The 20313-nt window shown below is 40.7% G+C and overlaps 1 protein-coding gene across 1 annotated transcript in view; it reads left to right on the top strand.

Annotated features, from left to right (window-relative positions):
- The window catches only part of LOC132104838 (serine/threonine-protein phosphatase 6 regulatory ankyrin repeat subunit B-like), an 86722-nt gene that overhangs the window by 56421 nt on the left and 9988 nt on the right, over positions 1–20313 (top strand). The window contains exons 18-24 of the mRNA XM_059510369.1: positions 1772–1975; positions 3437–3538; positions 3642–3740; positions 3844–4005; positions 12232–12339; positions 12417–12614; positions 18998–19204. Coding sequence (XP_059366352.1) covers positions 1772–1975; positions 3437–3538; positions 3642–3740; positions 3844–4005; positions 12232–12339; positions 12417–12614; positions 18998–19204 — 1080 coding nt within the window. The remainder of the gene's footprint in view (positions 1–1771; positions 1976–3436; positions 3539–3641; positions 3741–3843; positions 4006–12231; positions 12340–12416; positions 12615–18997; positions 19205–20313) is intronic.

The raw sequence follows: 20313 nt of genomic DNA, 5'->3' as shown, positions 1-20313 counted from the left end.
TAGCATGTCGTGATGGAGATGGATTGATTTTTTAACAGGCTCTCTATGGAGGTGGTACAAACTGCAAGAGGTGCAGGGGAAGGTTTGGCTGGGACAGGACAACCAGTGATGCAGCTCTGGAAACAGGAGTCGCCCCACTTCAGGACTTCGCCCGTCTTCCACGAGATGACAGGGTTATGCTGCTCCAACCATGGGCACCCCAGGATGACGTCAGCGGTGGATTCCTCCAGAACCAGCAGGTGGATCTCCTCTTGATGGAGTAGTCCGGTATGGAGGGTGATAGGACCCACACTATGAAGCACACATCTTCTACTCAAAGGCCTTCCAGTTATTGTGTGGACCTGGTAGGCTGGTGGCCGCTAGAGTCCTGAACTGAAGTGCATATTCATTGAAAGACATTTTTCCCTGTTTCAGGTTATAAAGCTTCTCACCAATAGACGAGACCCAAGCTGGTCTGCCAAAACCTTCTGGTCGATGAAGCTGGAATAAGACTGGATAACTGGGTTATTCTGAGTCCAAATTGAATCGGCCCACTGAAGTGCTTTAACTTGCAGTTGGGATATCAAGAAGGCCACCTTAGATCTTTCGGTTGGGTATAAGTGCGGTTGCATCTCCAGGACCAGCGAGCATTGAAGTCCGCTGCAATCCTCCGCCGAACTAGAGTAGGGCGCCGGCTTGGCCATGGGACTGGTGTGCACGGCAGGTGAGGAAGTGCTGGAGTTGTTGATGGAAGTGCTCGCAGGTGCCGGGGATGCGGGTAGAGTGGTGAGTGTCCGACGTAATGCATCGACCAGGTCTTGGAAGGGGTCCGTGAGGCTCATCCTTGTGCCGATCCGTGTTGGTCCGGTCTTCTGTTACGGAAAACCACAGGAGGCTGAGGATAACAGAAAGACAGTTTATTTAGGCACAAGCAGAGGAGCGGGTAGTGCTGGGTAAAGTGATGTTGTGGAAGGCAGTGATGAATGGATCCGTTGTAGAGGGGTAGAGACGTTGTAGAAGGGAGGTGTACCACACACACGCACGGAGATGACTGGGAACTTCTGGAGATCGCTGGAGAGAGGTAAGTAGAGATTAGAGAATGGCGTACAGTAGAGAGTAGAGAGTTAATCCTTAGAGTTAGCATACAGGTAAGACCTTGTTGCGAAAGGAGACCGGACGCTGACTGAGTGCGTGTATGTGGTATTTGTGGTGCAGAGGTGATTGTTCGGTGATGAGGCTCAGGTGGAAGTGATCAGTATTCAGGTGAGGGTGTGCGCTGTGATTGGAAGGAGGTGGAACCTGGCGTGTCTGTAACAACTTTTTTGTGTTATTGAACTAAAATATTGAACTTGAAAGAAGTCAACTAAATAAATTACATAATAATTTAATAATAAACCTTTACACAGGCAAGTTTATTCTATAACTGCTCAAAATTCTGCATAAAGACAGTAAAATATAAAAAAATATTTATATTACATTAATTCAGAATTATTCATGTTTTAGTTAATACATAATTGTATAGTCATAAATTAATCTTTTCTTATTATAGTAATTTAAATGCACCTTTTCATGGTGTATATGCTACTTCAGATGCAGCTTTTGTGCCGCCTTTGCTGTCTAAAGGAAGTATACGTTTTTAAATATATATTCTCAAAATGTTTTATCTTCTTGAATTCCCCCAGTCCTGTTTTCCGATGCCCACTACTCTTTATAACTGACAGAATCCTGATAATAATGGCAGTAATCCTGCCATCATGGGTCATGTAATGGTGTTTGCTGTGTGTTGTTTTAGCACAATCAGACTCCTCTTCATCTAGCGGTGGAGAACGATCACTCGGAGGTTGTGAAGCTGTTTCTGAGGCACCGCCCTAAATTAGCCCAGCTTGCTAACATGGAGGGAGCGACCTGTACACACATCGCTGCAGCTAAAGGCAGTGTGGCCGTCATTAAAGAGCTGCTCCTGTTTACTCAAGGACCGGCCACACTCAACAACAAGGTCAGGATTTCATTTTATGTTTTATTAGCTTTTGCTGCTATGTTGTTACAGTTTGTCTTGGCAGTGTTGTTTTGTTTTCTGTCTCTTTCTGTCCTCCATGCAAAAGCTTAAGTGAAAGTGACATACAGCCAAGTATGGTGATCCATACTCAGAATTCGTACTCTGCATGTAACCCATCCAAAGTGCACACACACAGCAGTGAACACACACCCGGAGCAGTGGGCAGCCATTTATGCTGCGGCGCCCGGGGAGCAGTTGGGGGTTCAGTGCCTTACTCAAGGGCACCTAAGTCATGGTATTGCCAGCCCGAAACTCGAACCCACAACCCTAGGGTTAGGAGTCATACTCTCTAACCACTAAGCCATGACTTCCCATTAATGAAAATCAGCTGGTCCTAGTTATCATCAACCACTCTGATTGGCTGCTGGAGGGAGAGTGTATGGATAAATCTGGAAACTCCATCTGAAGCGATGCCCTTCTTGTCCTTTGCTGCCTCTGTTTTTTTTTGTTTTTGTTTTTTTGTTTTTTTGCGCATTGTTGTTGGTGTATAACTTTGAAACTTTGGAGAGATGTTGCTACTTTGTTTTGTACAAGTAAACCCACAAAGTGAGACTTAAGATGAAAGTTCATAATAATTTTTTGGAGCAGTAGGGAGGAGGATACCGTTTCTTTTAAGGCCCATGTTTTCTCCTGTTTTTGTCTAGAAAGGGAGTCAGGTAAGACTTTTGTTGTTTATTTAGAATTTTGTTTTAAGAGATTAGAAAGTACCCCTTTTGTAAGTTAGGCCTGTTATGCTTGTTGTTTTGGCCTCGTCCCCTCCTGAAGCTTTATTTACTCCGTGATTAGTACTTTTTTTTAACTTGTTAAATCAGTTTTCTAGGCTGAGACAAAAGTTTGTGTGATTTATGTGGAATGCTGGGACAAGAGAGAAGAGACTCAAACCCACAACCTTAGGAGTCAAAACTCTTTAACCATTAGGCCACGACTTCCCCAAAGTTTAAAGCTTTTGTCTTTAATGTTCCAATAAGTACTGGGGCTCGGTACCCCAGTGAGGGTAGCAGCAGGGGTGGCGGGAAGACGTCCCCATAAGCCAATGCCCTTCTCCTGGAATCATACTGTAAAGGGGGTGAAACGTGTGTGAATGGTGGCACCAGCTCATGACCCTGCAGCTGACCCAAAGGTGCATTGGAGGAGGTGCATCAGGCAGGAATATCAAGCAGGAAACAGATTCTGTATTTTGAAATGGAATATATACACATTTTATTATAAATATTAGATTTTATTTCAAGTAATTGTTTTTATGGTGATATTTTTAAATCTATATAGTGTTTTCATTTTTATTTATATTTGTTTAAGGAAGTTCATGAAAATCTACCTCATTTTATTTCAGGTAATTAAAATGTTTTTGTTGTTGGTGTTTTTTTTATTTTATTTTTACTTCTGCTCTTTCTAACTTGGTAGGCTAAAGGTTTGTGTCCACTGCATTTGGCTGCTGCTGGTGGTCATACAGAGGTAGTGAAAGTTCTTCTGGATGCTGGAGCATCAGTGACAGAGGAGGACGCCGTGAGTTAGAAAGACAAAATGTGACAAAGGACATTTTAACACGATGAAGAACAATAATAATTTTGTAATAGTGCAACTGTACATTGACCTTTGACCCTTTCAGGATGGCATGACAGCCATACATTTGGCTGCTAAGAATGGACACACTCATATTCTGGAGGTGCTGAAAGACAGCGTTTCACTGAAGATCCAGAGCTCCAAGGTGCTTCATGTGAACACATGACCTCTGCTTATAAAGGTTAAGCAGAACAAAAATCTGCTGTAATGTTTCTGTTTTAGTGAAACATCTTTATGTGTGTGTTTAGACGGGTTTGACAGCTCTGCATGTGGCAGCCTGTTTCGGACAGGTGGACTTCGTGAGAGAAATCCTGACTAAAGTTCCAGCTACAATACGCAGTGAATTTCCCACTAACAGCGACAGTCCCAGTGGCAAAGACGATGTGAAGAGACAACAGCTGTTAGCTGAGGTGACGTGACACAACGAGATACACTGCAGAACATGAGTGTTAGAAAACAAGGCATTTTTATTCTATTTCTTCATTTTGGGGGATGCTCGCTTTGGATTGCAGCAGTTTTGTTTGTGTTTTGTTTTCACTGGGAGTCAAACCCATGAGCATTGTTGTTGTCATTTTAATAATGTGGATTAATTTGTACAGGTTTGTTGTTGTTGTTGTTAAAGAAAAAGGGGAAAGGTTATTGAACTCACTGAACTTCAAATCCACATTTAAAAAAAAAAATTAAATGTCTACACATTTCCAAATCCTGTATGACATAAAATAAAAATACATAGTGTATATTTTCTTGTTTTTAATATATTTACATTTATTCATATTTTTATAAATCAGTTCATGATTATATATTTATAATTTGATGTTATTTTTTTTAATTGTTTAAAACCGTTATTTAAAATTATTGTGTGTTCAGTACATTTACACTTTTTACAAATAAAGTAAAAAAAGAAACATAACTCCTAATTGAGTTAACGTTTTACAGACTAAATGTCATAGTTTATTCTAAATGAATTGTATAACTTCTTTCAATTTTGTATAAAGACCCAGTGCAGCAGTAAAATATTATAAAATGTGTATCATTTTTATTTTTTATTATATTGTTCATTTGTTATATTATCATAAATATTCATTGTAGTTAATTGATTTATAATTAAATATATAATTATATTATAATAATTATATAATACATGTAATATAAATAATATTATTTATACATTTATATTTTAAAATATTAAATGATCATGGACTTCAGGAGAAACCCCCCTGCACTTCCCCCACTCACCATCATGAACAGCACTGTAACTGCAGTGGAGTCATTCAGGTTCCTGGGCACCACTATCTCTCAGGACCTGAAGTGGGACATTCACATTGACTCCATTGTGAAAAAGGCCCAGCAGAGGTTGTACTTCCTTCGCCAGCTGAGGAAGTTAAACCTTCCACAGGAGCTGCTGAAACAGTTCTACTCCGCCATCATCGAATCCATCCTCTGCACTTCAGTAACTGTCTGGTTCAGCTCAGCTTCTAAATCGGACCTCAGAAGGCTACAGAGGGTAGTCCGGACAGTGTTGGGGGTAACGAGTTACAAAGTAACCGATTACAGTAACTATATTACTTTTTTGGGTAACGAAGTAAAGTAACTCATTACACTAATAATATTGGTAACTACACTACTTTACTAGACTAAAGGAACGCGCTTTCCCTTTCATAGGTCACTTCGATGCTGCGGTGACGTCACCACTATGGGAACACCTTCGGTGTGACGAATGTCTGAAGCCCTATACCATCCCGCCAATCCTATTGGCCAAATAGCGCTTGGCATACGCATCGTATACCTGGGTGCCGCGCGCCATTTCGCTCAGATTTCATTTCCTTCCGGAAAGCGAATCATCTATGCCCTAGAATTCACCAGGTACATTACCTTTTTTCCCGGACCTCCACCAAGAGGTTTCGAGGTCCTGGAAACATGCGTTCTCAGCTCAGATTACTAATGCTGCGGCTGCGGATTTCGCCACCATCTCTGATATGGCGAACCATGGCTATGCAGCAGTGCCTCCGGTGGAAGAGACTCTCGCCGAACACCTCGCGCCTAATTCGGCCGCGGCATGGAAGTCTCGCCCCCTTCTTCCCTTTAAGGCGTGTCGAGTCACGTCTAGCCTAGTTGGGAAATCCTACATGGCCGCTGGCCAGGCGGCTGCTTCACTCCACTCTATGGCGGTCCTTCAGGCCTACCAAGCGGAGCTATTAAAGGAACTAGAGGAAGGGGAGGGTATCACACCCGCGGCAGTAAAGGAATTACGGCGAGCAATGGATTTTGGCGCTACGTGCTACCAAACATACCGCTCGAGCAGTGGGCCGTTCCATGGCCGGTTTGATTACGGTTGAGCGCCACCTCTGGCTTAATCTCACAAACATTAAGGAAAAGGACAAATCTTTCCTCATGGATGCCCCTGTTTCCAAGGACGGTTTGTTCGGTCTGTCACTTCAGTGGTGGAAAAATTCAGGGCAGCAAAACAGCAATCAGCCGCTTTCCGCCAGCTGATTCCCCGCCGACCCAGGGAGGTTGAACGCCGACAGGCGCCCGCGCGTTCTTGCTCGACCTCCTCTCACCGCCAGCGAGTTGCCTCTCGGGAAGAGCCTTCACCTATGGCGCCCCCTCGCAAGTACTGGGGCCCTAAGGTTTTCCCACCGGCTCGCCAACATCAGCGCAAGAGGTTAAACCTGAGTTTGACGGCTAATGCCTCTCGTTCTCAGGCACCGAATAGCAGCTCCTGATCTTTTCGCTGCTTGCCAGGGACTGTGCCCTCCGCCAGAGAGCGCTCTTGGACCGCTTTCGCCCATCCAACACTCTCATTGCAGTCCCCATGCTCAAACTCTGACTGTCTCGACGCAAACAGCGCTTCGAGCAGCATTGGATCGAGCTGTAACGCCAAACGCTCCCTCAGACACTCTGCGCAATCCTGCTTTCAGAATTCGAGGGGCGATTCAAGGGTCCCGCACAGACTTTTTCGCTAGCACGAACGCCAAGATTTTTTCCGGCCCGGACGTTTTAACGTGTATGACACCGTTGCAGGAAACGGAAATTTTGAGACCGCTAATATTGTTTCGGGCCGCGTGGGAACGCTTGCCCGGCATTTCTCAATGGGTGTTACACACAATTTGTCACGGATACACCATTCAGTTTCGAAGAGGCCCGCCTCCTTTCCATGGAATTATTTCCACGGTGGTGAAACCGATGGAAATAGCGGTGCTGCGACAGGAGATGTCAACTCTGCTGAGCAAAGGGGCTATAGAAGAAGTACACCCCTCTCAGATGGAGTCAGGGTTTTACAGCCGTTATTTTGTGGTACCAAAAAAAGACGGCGGGTTGCGGCCCATTCAGGATTTACGCTGTCTGAATCTTGCACTCAGGCTGTGCAAATTAAAGATGTTGACGGTAAAGTCTATTTTGTCTCAAATTCAACCAAACGACTGGTTTGTCACGATCGATCTGAAGGATGCATACTTTCATATTCAGATCATCAAGAGACACAGGAAGTTCCTCAGATTCGCTTTAGAGGGCAAAGCGTATTAGTACCACGTTCTTCCCTTTGGCTTAGCTCTGGCTCCCTGCACTTTCTCAAAATGCATGGACGCAGCTCTGGCCACGTTGCGGCTCCAGGGCGTTCGTGTTTTAAACTACCTGGACGATTGGCTGGTGTTAGCGCAATCGCAGACTCAAGCACACTCTCATCGGGATCTTGTGCTGAATCATTTAAGCAGCCTGGGCTTACGCACAAATTTCCAGAAAAGTGTTTTAATCCCCTCTCAACGGATAACCTTTCTGGGAATAGACTTGGATTTTCGCGCGATGACAGCAAAGCTTTCTCTCCTGCGCGCTCAGTTGATTGCGTCATGCGTGCGGCACTTCAAAGCGGGTCGCACAGTGAGATTGTGCCTCAGACTTTTAGGTCTAATTGAAGCGGCATTTCCCGTAATTTGTCTGGGATTACTTCACATGCGCCCTTTTCAGTGGTGGATGAAAAAATGAAATATTTCACCCCGTTGTCTTCCGCATCGGACGATTTCGGTGACACGGAGGTGTGTGATGTCGTTAAAACTATGGATGTCAACCGAGTTTCTCCTGACCGGAGTTCGGCTGGGGATTTGTGCTTCCCGAGAGACTGTCACGACGGATGCGTCTTTGACCGGCTGGGGAGCTGTTTGTCAAGCGCGCCCAGCCCACGGAGTGTGGACAGCAGCGCAACGCAGTTGGCACATAAACAGGTTGGAATTACTGGCGGTTTTTCTGGCTCTCCAGTATTTCTCGAACCTGCTGATCGGTCGTCGTGTGCTGCTCAGGTCAGAGAACACGGCGGTTGTGTCATACCTGAATCATCAAGGAGGATTGCGCTCTCGCCCCCTGAGCAGGCTGGCGAGACATGTTATTCTTTGGTCTCAGAACAAATTTCTGTCGATCTGAGCTGTTCATGTCCCCGGACGATTGAACTTCGGAGCGGATTTGCTATCCAGACAGACTCTGGAGCAAGGGGAATGGAGATTGCACCCCCAAACGGTGAATCTCTTATGGCAGATTGTCGGAGAAGCGAGAGTGGATTTATTCGCGTCGAACATGACTACGCATTGCCTGCTATGGTTCTCCCTATGCCCTCCATCGCCCCTGGGCTTGGATGCGTTAGCTCACAGCTGGCCCAGGACCAGCTTGTATGCTTTCGTTTGATCCCAGCAGTATTATGCAGAGTACGGCTGGACAAAGTGAAACAGCTGCTGCTGGTGGCTCCGCGGTGGCACACACAGCCGTGGTTTGCGGAGCTGATCAATCTGTTAGCGGGCTCTCCATGGGAGATTCCCCTCAGACAGGATTTATTATCGCAAGCACAGGGACTGATTTGGCACCCGAGGCCAGATCTGTGGAAACTGTGGGCATGGCCTCTGAGCGGAGTGAGTTAGTATGTCCCGGTCTTTCTGTTGATACTACCGAGACTATACTGAATTCTCGAGCAGCTTCTACGAGACGCTTATATGCTTTCAAGTGGAGACTGTTTACTACCTGGTGTGAAACTCATAATGTGGATCCAGTTTACTGCCCAGTGGCTTCAGTACTGGAGTTCCTTCAGGACCGTTTTTCGAATTGAGTGACACCAGCCACTCTAATGGTTTACGTGGCAGCCATTTCAGCTTACCACGAGTATATAGATGGTGCCTCGGTGGGCCGTCATCCACTGGTTTCTCGTTTCATACAGGGTCCGCGACGGCTGAGGTCTTTCCGCCCCGTGTGAGTCTTCTTTCCTGGGATTTATCCATTGTGTTGCACGGTTTATCAGGGCATCCGTTTGAGCCCTTGGAAACTGTACCGGATAAAATTCTGACTCTGAAGACGATTCTTCTTATGGCTTTATCCTCCCTCAAGAGATTTGGGGATTTACAGGCTCTCTCTGTTTCACCTTCATGCATGGAATTTGCACCGGGCTCTGTGAAGGTGTTGTTGCGACCGAGGCCTAATTGTGTCCCTAAGGTCGCGTCTAATCCCTTTCGCTTTCAGCAGGTGGTCCTGGAGGCTTTATCCCCTGCTGAGGCGGGGTCTGGAGATCTAAGTCTTTGCCCTGTGAGAGCTTTAAAGACTTATGTGGATCATACTGCCCCATGGCGTGAGTCTGACCAGCTGTTTGTCTGTTTTGGACATAAGAATAAAGGCCATGCGGTTACAAAACAGCGCATTTCACATTGGCTGATGGAGGCAATATCTTTAGCCTATGAGGCGCGCGGGCTCGCTTCGCCCTTAGGAGTTAAAGCTCATTCCACGAGAGCAGTGGCTTCTTCTCGAGTTTTTCTCAGTGGATCTTCCTTGGATGATATCTGTACTGCCGCAGGTTGGTCCTCACCGAGCACTTTTATCAAGTCTTACAGTCTGGATGTGAGGATCGCTCCTGGCTCCCGGGTTCTCTTCGCTTGAGCAGATGCTTCCTTGGATCCCAGCTATCTGGTAAGTCAGGCGTTATGGTATAGCGTTCCCATAGTGGTGACGTCACCGCAGCATCGAAGTGACCTATGAAAGGGAACATCTCGCTTACGTATGTAACCATGGTTCCCTGAATAGGGAACGAGATGCTGCGGTCCTGGCCGTGCCGTACCTTGATAGCATTCTTCTTCTTCAGTCATGAAATCTGAGCGAAATGGCGCGCGGCACCCAGGTATACGATGCGTACGCATGCGTGGGGCGGTGCCAAGCACTAGTTGGCCAATAGGATTGGCGGGATGGTATAGGGCTTCAGACATCCGTCACACCGAAGGTGTTCCCATAGTGGTGACGTCACCGCAGCATCTCGTTCCCTATTCAGGGAACCATGGTTACATACGTAACTGAGATGTTTTCTGCGTTACACATGCCGTGTTTGCCTGTGTGTAAAGTTCTGGGCCGGGTTTCCCAATAACAATTGATTTTAGCGCTTAACCCTCAAAGACCAAGACAGCCGCGGCAAAAAATAACTGTTATTCTTTAATGTTTAATAACTTTTGAACCACTAATCCAATCTGAATGCTTTAAAAGGTGATGTAAAGCAGAGATTCTCCACGTCTCGGAGGTATCCTATTTATCTCAGTATGGATATTAAGAGGCACCATAATGACGTGATTACGTCATCGCATTTTGACAACATTGATTCGTCAGAAGAAACCAATACTTTCGTTCTTCTGAGCCAAACAGAAATGATTGTTGGCGCTTAGTTCCACCCCGTGCCCAGATTGGTTCAAACTGTCCCGTATTAAACCAATAAGTAGTATTTTGAACTTCTACTTAACATAGCCTATTGCTTTGGAAAATGAACGAAAACAAAGTGAAAGTAAAGTCTGTCGTGAGTGCATGAATACAAACACACAATAACACATTTGCTTGAGAAAACTCTCAGAAAAAGCACAAAAAACACTCGACAGAGTACTTTGACAAAACAAATCAAAAACAAGGATGAAACAGTGGTACATATCTGATAAAGCACTGGGATTTATGTCTTGGGTCGTTAGGCGATGTCCCGGTAAAATCGATTCTGACACAGATTACAGCCAACGGATCGATCATTTATATTATGTATATTATGTATACTAAGTAAATCATTATATAATTATACAGTTCATAAAGATAGTTGCACTATTTTTTTTCTGTTGCACTCTGAATATTTCTCACTCATTTTGTGTTTAGTTTGTGAATCATTTGCACTGTTTTTGCACTGTATTGTTAAAGACAATTTGTGCAATTGTTTTTATTATATGCTGCATAGTTTGTGTTTATTGTTCATACTCCGATTGAAAGTATATTTCTCAGAAGAAGAAAAAAGAAATGCAATTTACCTTTAAAAGAAAATATAAATGAATGTTTTTTGCCTTGATTTGATAACCAGAAAAATGTAAATACACAACATCTGAGGGGAAAAAAAACATTTCATAAGGCTAATTTAAGAAAAATGTAATAAATGAAGTTTATTTTTATGCATTTAAATAATTACACATGCTAAAAAAATAAAACATATGGTGAAGAAAAAATAAAACATTTCATAGGGCCCTAAACATGTAATTTTTGTTAAACTTTTAATAAATTGCTGTGAAAATGTATAAATTTTATGAATTAAATTAATTAGACATGCTTTTTGATGAATACAATTAAATTTAACCATTAAAAAGGAGTTGAGAAAAAATAAAACAGATTTTATAGGGCCCTAAAAAAAGTAAAGTAAAGTAATAAGTAGTGAAGTTACTTTTCAAATGCAGTAACTAGTAAAGTAATCTCATTACAATTTACAGAAGTAACTAGTAACTAGTAACTAATTACAGTTTTTGAGTAACTACCCCAACACTGAGTCCGGACTGCTGAGCGACTCATCGGTACAACCCTCCCTTCTATTCAAGAACTGTACTTATCCAGAGTGAGCAAAAGGGCTGGCAAAATCACTCTGGACCCCTCACATCCAGCATATTCCCTCTTTGAACTGTTGCCATCTGGTCGATGCTACAGAGCTCTGAACACCAGAACGACCAGACACAGGAACAGTTTCTTCCCTCAGGCAATCCATCTTATGAACAGCTGATAATAACTGTGGAACACACCACACTATTTATATTTATATACACTACACTTATTTATCTAACATACATACTTAGCGTACACCTAAATTTTGTACATACATAAATGCTCATTGTAATATACCTGCCATACATTCTCAATTTGTATATTGTCATTCCTTACCCACCTATTTGTATTTTTTTGTATTTTTTATTCCTATTGTGTTTTTTGTTCTGTCGCTGTTATGTTGCACTGCGGAGCTTCTGTCACAAAAATAAATTCCTCGTATGTGTGAACATACCTGGCAATAAAGCTCATTCTGATTCTGATTCTGAAAACATTAATTTCATAATATTTCTACAATATTATTTCCTGTGTACTGTACAATAAATGCATTTTTCACTTCCATACATTGCACATACAAGTGCACTTTTTTATTCTGTTTATGAAACTTCTTACACCTTTGCAGTGTAAAGTATATTTAAGATGTATTCTCTCAAAATAAGTCTTGATATCACAAGGTAATTTAGCTTTTACTGAAACAAAAGCCACAATGTACATTAGTGATTGTGAATCATCAGTGCATGATTTATTATTGTGTGTGTGTGTGTGTGTGTGTGTGTGTGTGTGTTCAGTCAGGTTACACTCCTCTGCACCTGGCGGCTCAGTCCGGTCATGAAAACATGGTTCGCTTGTTGCTGAATTCTCCTGGTGTTCAGGCCGATGCTGAGACAAACATTCAGGCAAGAGATCAGAAGGACTGCTGCAGTCTGAAGAATGACGTTTGAGTGCGGTTCTGACCGTCCATCGTGTGTTTCAGGGCGCCAGTCCTCTGCACCTGGCGGCTCAGAGCGGACACACGGCTTTGGTTGGGCTGCTGCTCAGCCGCTCTGGATCTCTGCTGCACCTGACCGACAAACGCGGATGTACCTGTCTGCATCTGGCCTCTGCACATGGACACGTGGCCATGGTGAGAGTCCTGTTGGGACAGGGAGCGGAGATCAACCACAAGGACACGGTGAGAAGAAACCTGCCATGCAAAGAAAAATCACACAGAAATATCTCCATTATTTCTCATAGACAGCTGTTACGTTCCTCGTATGTTTTGTATTTTTGTTTGCTCCTTGCTTTTTCCCCGTCTTTAGTGACTGCTAATCTGCACCTCTTAAAATAAATTTATTTCATATTGAATGTCATTGTCTGTTGCCGGATCTTTAAATATCAAGCATGTAACATTTATTGGAGGCAGCAGTGGGATACTCCTTTTTGAGTATTTAATAATTTAGGGGATGCAAATGGTCAGATACACTGTTGCTGGAGTAACCAGTGATCGTGGAGCAGGTGATTTGTTGAAAGAGAGAGAAAAAAATAAATAAATTTAATGGTGATTGACTTTGAGCTTGCTTATTGTTTAATGTATCAATTAGAATGGCTGATTTTGATTTGAATAGCAATTGAATAAGTGTAGAAAGGATGATTTGATTCATGTTGCTGAACATTTTAAAACTAAGGTTAATAGGCAGCAGCTGAAGAAGGAGATTAAGCATGTCATGGTGAATGGACTAGAGGAGCTAGAATTGTGTAGAGCAATAATTGCTCAGTGCTGATGCCCATCCTTTTGTGCTTTTGTAAGGAAGAAGCGAGCAACGCGGCTGAGGTTAAAGAGTGGAAAACCATGGCTATATGGCACTTAAGAGGATTTTTTATCTGAACTCTTCATATTTAGAATAACCTAAATAACTGCATCAAACAGAGGGGCGTGTTTTACTAATAATTTGTTTATTTTTGCACAAGGCACTACATCGTTTTAATTATTTTGGTGTTATCAGAATACATAACACTTTAAAATTAAACCTACCAAAATAATTGAGTAAAAATTCAATAAAAGCCAATGTCATGTATGTATTTGTGGTGGTATGGAATACTATTTTATAAAGGTTTCGAGGAAATAAAAAAAGTTAAATTACTAAAAAAGTTAAATAGTTAATTTATAAATATTGTTATTTTTAAAGTTTAATGTTAACTTATTTCTACTCAGTTTTATTTATTAATGTACCTGATGCAGTTACTCAGATTTACTAAATTTTTTAGAGTGTATCCTCCATCTGTTTGCATCTGTAGATTTCTTCTAAATTCACCAATTTAGATTTCTACATTTCAGGGGGAAAGACTCTTGATGTAAGTCAATAACTGGGGACGTTCTGTATGCAAATTAGGCGTCAACTAGTTAAAATGCGTACATTTGCATCTAATTGACAGGGAAATGCCGGTAAATAGGATAAACAAAATAACTAAAGCATATCACCTGGTGGTGATATATGCTTATTTTATTAACTTATTTTATTACATGGCTTGGTTGAATTCCAATGTAGAATGCGGTCTGTTATAACCAACAGACCGCTATGCGGAGTATAACAGACTGTTGCCATCAGTGTTGCCAGATTGTAAATGTCCAAGTATCGTACCAGAAGTTCAAAATTATCGTATTTGGAAGAAAATTATCGTACACGAGTCAAAAGAGTTATTTATCTATTCTAAACCAACTAGATTTTAACACGACCTGCAAATTACCACAATAGATAAGCTGTATGGTTGGATGGAAGCAGTACAACAAAATACTATCCCATTATTTTCAGTGACTGTCTGCGTCGTGGCGCATATTAAAACATATTAAAATTATTTTAACACTTGCTTTGTCGCGTCCAGTGTAGGCGGAATTTAGCTGTTGCGGTGTGGCGCAGTTAACTCATAACTACACATCTGAGCCGCTTTCATTTGAAGACTGCGTGTTGCCAAATGTTGAAGGATTTCTTGCTGTCATGGACCGCAACATAGTGCTCGTTGGCTTTAAAGCAGGGCACCCACCCTCCCTGAGGTGCACACGAATGCATTTAGAGTGTCTGTAATGAGCCGATTAAGTGTATGAGTAAAGAAGCCCTATGACTGCAACTGTCATCATTTAACTTTTCATAAAATTCTGAAATTATCGTACATTACGGGATTTTTTTCATTTTTGATCGTACATCGTACAGAGGTAAAGATTATCGTACAAATACGATAATTATCGTACGTCTGGCAACACTGGTTGCCATGAAAAACAGAGCGTTGCTATGGACTCACAGGATTCTAACCGTAGAGACGGAGCGGACTATTTTCTTTAGAGGAAGCAATACAATCGGGTTTAACAATCGGGGGAGAGGGAGAGGGAGCGCTTCAGAACTCCTGACCTGATATTTAGATACTATATTTCAATAAATATATTTGCTTGACAGGGAAGCTGTGTGCAAACAGAAATATATATTATTTTTCAAAAAAAAGCATCCCAGAAAAAAGGGCACTTTCTCTCCAGGAATAAAAAGGGCAGGTGCTCAAGCCCCCTTTCATGTCTATGTGTGCACGTGCCTGGTCCAGATGGAGGAGTGCGTGAGGATAGCTGAGAGCGTCAGGTTGAGCTGGAGTTTCAGCTTGAAATCCACCATCTGGAAATTAACGCGGATACACAGATCAAGTTGCGGTAGCTCGAATTGGGAGTTGCCAGAGATGCAACAGGTCTTCCTGTTCCAGTAGCCCCCACCTCATTACAAATTTCTCCTCCCGTGCCATTGGTTCCTCCAGTGTCATCGGGTCTGTCTGTTCAGCCTGCACCTGCAGTAGGTGCTGATGATGCGATAAGAGTAGGATTATCAGGTAGTGCATTAGATGTGAGTAAACATTGCTCTTGTGCCCTCTCACCCCTCACAGTTTAGAGAGATTGAGGTGGACTGGTATTTTAATGTTTTTGAGTGAATTACTTCAGCTTTGAATTGGTCATGAGATGTCATGGATGTCATGGTCATGTCTTTGTTACTACAGTGTAAGCTAATGGGAAAAACCCAGGACAGGTGTGCTGTCTTGTCTTTGAAGGACAGTTTGAACTATGATGTTGTTAAAGCGACAATTTTGAGAGCTTGTGAACCTGTATCTGAAGCTTATAGGCAGCGATTCCGATATTATATAAAAACATTTTGACATACGATCATTGAATTTGCTAGGGAAAAGTCTATGCTGTTTGACAAATGGTGCATAGCAAGTAAAGTTACAGATTTCCAGGCACTTCGTGAATTAATTTTGCTCGAAGAATTTAAGGGTTGTATTCCTGATCGTACTGCAGTTTACTTAAATGAATAAAGTAAAATCATTGTCAAATGTGTCTGTTCTTGCTGATGAGTTTGCTCTGACTCACAAAACTATTTTTATTGCCTGTACTGAAAAAGTTTCTACCATTTCTCCCATTTCGAAGGACCAGTCACATTATAAGTCTACTGATACAAAAGTTAGGGAAGAGACAGAATGTTTTTATTGTCACAAAACTGGCCATGTGATTGCTGATTGCCTTGCTTCAAAACGCAAACAGCAACCTTATCCTTATCAAGTGTTGGTATTGTAAAGCCTGTTGACGTGATTGACAATAAAAATCATGAGAAAATAGATGTGGGCTATCAACCTTTTTTGGATGGAAGGATTAGTTTCTGCTGATGTTCAGTCTACAAATCAGGTTAAGGTGACAATATTGTGTGATACAGGTGCAATGCAGTTGATTGCAGCTAAGGATGTATGGCATCTGCTTTTGAGCATGGTATTCTGGTAGCTGATGAAGGTGAGGCAGATGGAAAACCGGATTCCATTTTGAATTATGTAAAATTACCAGTGACTCGTGATAATATTGTTGCAGCCGAAGGAGCCGATGTTACCCTGCATAAATGTTGTACCTTTTGGAGTTAGCATGTGAGAGGAAAGCTGCTTACTACGTGGATAATGGATTGCTAATGCGTAGATGGGGAACAAATGTCTCTGATTGTTTAATGGTCTACTGTTCATCAGATTGTTGTACCGGTATGTTACAGACAAGTTATACTTTTTTTGGCCCATGATCATGCTTTGTCTTGACACCTGGGAATTAAGATGTATAAACGAATTTTGAAGCACTTTGTTTGGACCACATTAAAGTCTGATGTAGTGAAATATTGCAGGACTTGTGGTACGTGCCAATTTTCAGGGAAGCCAAAACCCAGTAATTCCCCGTGCACCACTTGTTCCTACACCTGTGATGGGGTAACCTTTCGAGCATGTCATTGTCGGTTGCGTTGGTCCTTTGCCTAAGACCAGAGCTGGTAACCAGCACTAGTTAATGGTAATGCTTGCGGCTACACATTTTCCGAAGGCGATCCCGCTGCGGAAAATAACTGCTCCTGTAATCGCTCGTGAAATTCTTTTCAACATTTGGGTTACTGAGAAATATACAAACTGATCGGGGTACAAATTTTGCCAAAATTTGTCTCAAGTGTTAAAGACTTTCAGAATTTCCCATAGAGTCGCAAGTACGTACCATCCATAAAGTCAAGGGGCATTAGAATGACTTCACCAGACGCTGAAATCTATGCTTCTAAATACTGTATATTATTTTTTAATTGTTTCGATGACTGACTTATTCGTTAGTTTTTGAGGGTTTTCTAGTCCTGTGGGTAGGTTTACTAAACTTGGGTCATTGATCGTTAGAACTTGGAAACACCTGTTTCTGAATGATTGAAGCTTTAAATGCTGGTTTGACACTACCCTAGAAAATTAGTTAACATGAACCAATGTGGTTTTTGTCATGTGAGTCCTGTTAGAATAATTTCAGGAAAAGGAGGTTGGCAAGTTTTTGTATTTAATGGGGGGGGGGGCAGGGAGCAAACAAAAATAAAAAACTATACGAGGAACGTAACATAGCAATGAAATTAAATGGTCGAATGGATGCTTGTGTTGGTCTCATGTTTCTCAGATGTTTCTTGAGAAAAAGACCCTTGTAATCTCATGCGTCTCCTCTAGAGTATAAAAAGAGATCTAAATAGTGTCTCAAACTGTGCGCAGATTTCCGGAGATACCAAAGAAAAAACAAAACCCAATTAAACTCCGCAGCTCGTGACGATACATTGTGTAAAGAGACAAAACAATCAGTCTGTGCAAGAAACAGTATTTATGTTACTTTTTTACCTCTAATTCATACAATGTCCAAACTGCTCTGACTGTCCTGAGCATTTTCTCAACAGTTGGCACGTGACGTGTCATCGTGGTCTTTTTTCTTTACGATGGATCACAGAATAATAAGTGCATTATCACCACCTATTTCTCAAATGGACCATTGACACTCCAAATTGAGATTGTAGATTGTGTCAATGGTCAATTTCAGGGATAGGTGGCGGTAGTGCACTTATAAGTCTGCGATCCGCCGAAAAGCAAGAAGACATGTCAGGTGCCAGCTGTTTGGAACTCAGGACATTATGGACATTGTGGTGAATCAGAGGTAAAAAACAATATACATACTGTTCAGTTCCTTGCACAGACCGATATTTGTGTTCTACTGAAGAAACAAAGTCACTTACATCTTGGTTGCCCTGGGGGTAAGCAGATAAAGTTCATAATAATAAAGAACTATCCCTTTAACTTAACCTCAATTTATCAATGTATTTAAATAAAGCTGAAATAAAATATTAAATGGAAAAAAAAAACTTTAGAGATGTTGTATTAAGTAAAAGAGAAATAAAATATTAAATAAAACTAATAAAAATTACGAAAGCTCATAAATTACTAAACTAAAAAACTGAATATATAAAAATAAAAGCTAAATAAATAAATAAATTAATTAATTAATTTTAATACATATTATACTTGCATATATACAAAAAAATACATTTTCTACAATAGTAATAGTACTATGTACAGCAAATTAATTGAATTTTCCCAGTCATCTCTCAAACTGTGCTCCGATATGCCGAAATACCAAAGCAGTGTGTTACTGTTATATAAAGTGAAATGTATTAAAATATAGACTAAATTAAATATAAATATTAGACGAAACGTAAAAAAAAAAAAAAAAGTAAGAAAAAAAATGTTGCCTTGGTAACTAACTGAAACCATAAGTAAATTCTTAAAATTAAACTGAAATAAATATAAAGATAAATATACATTTTTAACTTTTATTTTATTTTATTTTTTTTCAAATTACAATAAAAAAACACATAAGAAAATACCATTTATAATACTAAAAACTATTAAATAATTTGAATATGAATAAGTCATAGTGTATTAATAAATACACTTCTGTTCAGGACTCCTATGTTCAGTAAGGCTGCTTAAAATTTAGGTGTGAATCATATTTTTTTAAAACAGTCACATAGAAAACATAATATTTCACATTATTACTGTTCTTACTATATTATAGATTAAAAAAAATGCAGCCTTGGTGAGCAGAAGAGAGACTTCTTTCAAAACAATTGAACTGAATTATTCCAAACCTATGACTGGAAATGTAAAACTAAAATATCAGCATTCAGAGCAGTAAAGCTGCATTCTTGTGAGCAGTAAAGCTGCTGTGTCTTTCAGAGTGGCTTGACACCGCTGCATTACGCGGCTAAAGCCGGCTTTCTGGAGGTGGTGTCAATCCTGGTTGAGAGTGGAGCGTCAGTGTGTGTCGAATGTCATGTCGGATGGACGCCGCTGCAGTATGCTGCTCAGGAGAACCATGAGAAAACGGTCATCTTCCTGCTCAGACAAGAGAAGAACATACTCCAATTGCTGGACGACAAGAAGGTCATACTCACTGATACCCTGTTCGTTCTCTGTGTGTGTGTGTGTGTGTGTGTGTGTTTATTTGTTTGTTTTTTTCCAAATGTTATAACTACCAGTTGTTTATTTGTTGTGAAAATGAATGCAATTAAAAACTTGAACAAAATGAACTGATGGCTCTCATTCAGACAGAGAGCTGGTACTGACGGAGACTGAAACGTCACTACATTACTATTCATCATACACAACACACTGTATTAAAAGCACATTTATTAAAATTTATTTATGTGAAGATTGTTTTAAGTTCACCTAAATTAAAAGTTATAATATTTTTAAAGTTCTGTAACCATTTAGCCGAAGATGATGGCCCAAATTTAACTGTAATAATGAATGGCTTCAATTTTATCCTCCAAAATTTATTTTAAAAAATCCATAATACTGGCCTTCATTCATATTACTTAGTTGAAAGAGTAAATACACTTTTTATAAGTAAAAATAAATGATAACTCTTTTTCGCTTTTATTTAGATTAATACTAATATTAGATAAATTATGTAACTGATATCAAATAAATTATAAATAAAATTGTGTGTTATTGTTGTTGCTGATTTAATTGTATGAATCTTTATTGAAGAATTCTAAATGTGTTTTTTTCACAATGGTTAATTAGATGATTTTATATCACTGATTTTTTCTGTAAAATGGCACGATTGATTCTTTCATTTCATTCTTAATGAGCAGAAAGGAACATCTTCACAGGTTTAAATGGATAAAAATTATTGAAACAATGAAAATTAAAATTACACCATGATTTTCTCACCCTCAAGCCATCCTAGGTGTATACGACTTTCTTCTTTCAGACAAATAAAATCTGGGTTATATAAAAAAAATGTCCTGGCTTTTCCAAGCATTATAATGGTCATAAATGGGTGTTGAGATTTTGAAGCCAAAAAATAGAATGACGTCCAGCAGATGATGTAGGACATACAGTCATGGTAAATATAATCAAAAAAGGCTGTAAAAATTAATCTGCATTGTTAATCCTTTTGATCTTTTATTTTAAAACAATCACAAAAATCTAACCTTTCATTGGATAATAATAATTTTAAATGGGGAGAAATATCAATAAATGTT

Source organism: Carassius carassius, chromosome 25, assembly GCF_963082965.1.
Source record: "Carassius carassius chromosome 25, fCarCar2.1, whole genome shotgun sequence".
Taxonomy (NCBI): Eukaryota; Metazoa; Chordata; class Actinopteri; order Cypriniformes; family Cyprinidae; genus Carassius; species Carassius carassius.
This window is presented reverse-complemented; position numbering and strand designations above follow the sequence as displayed.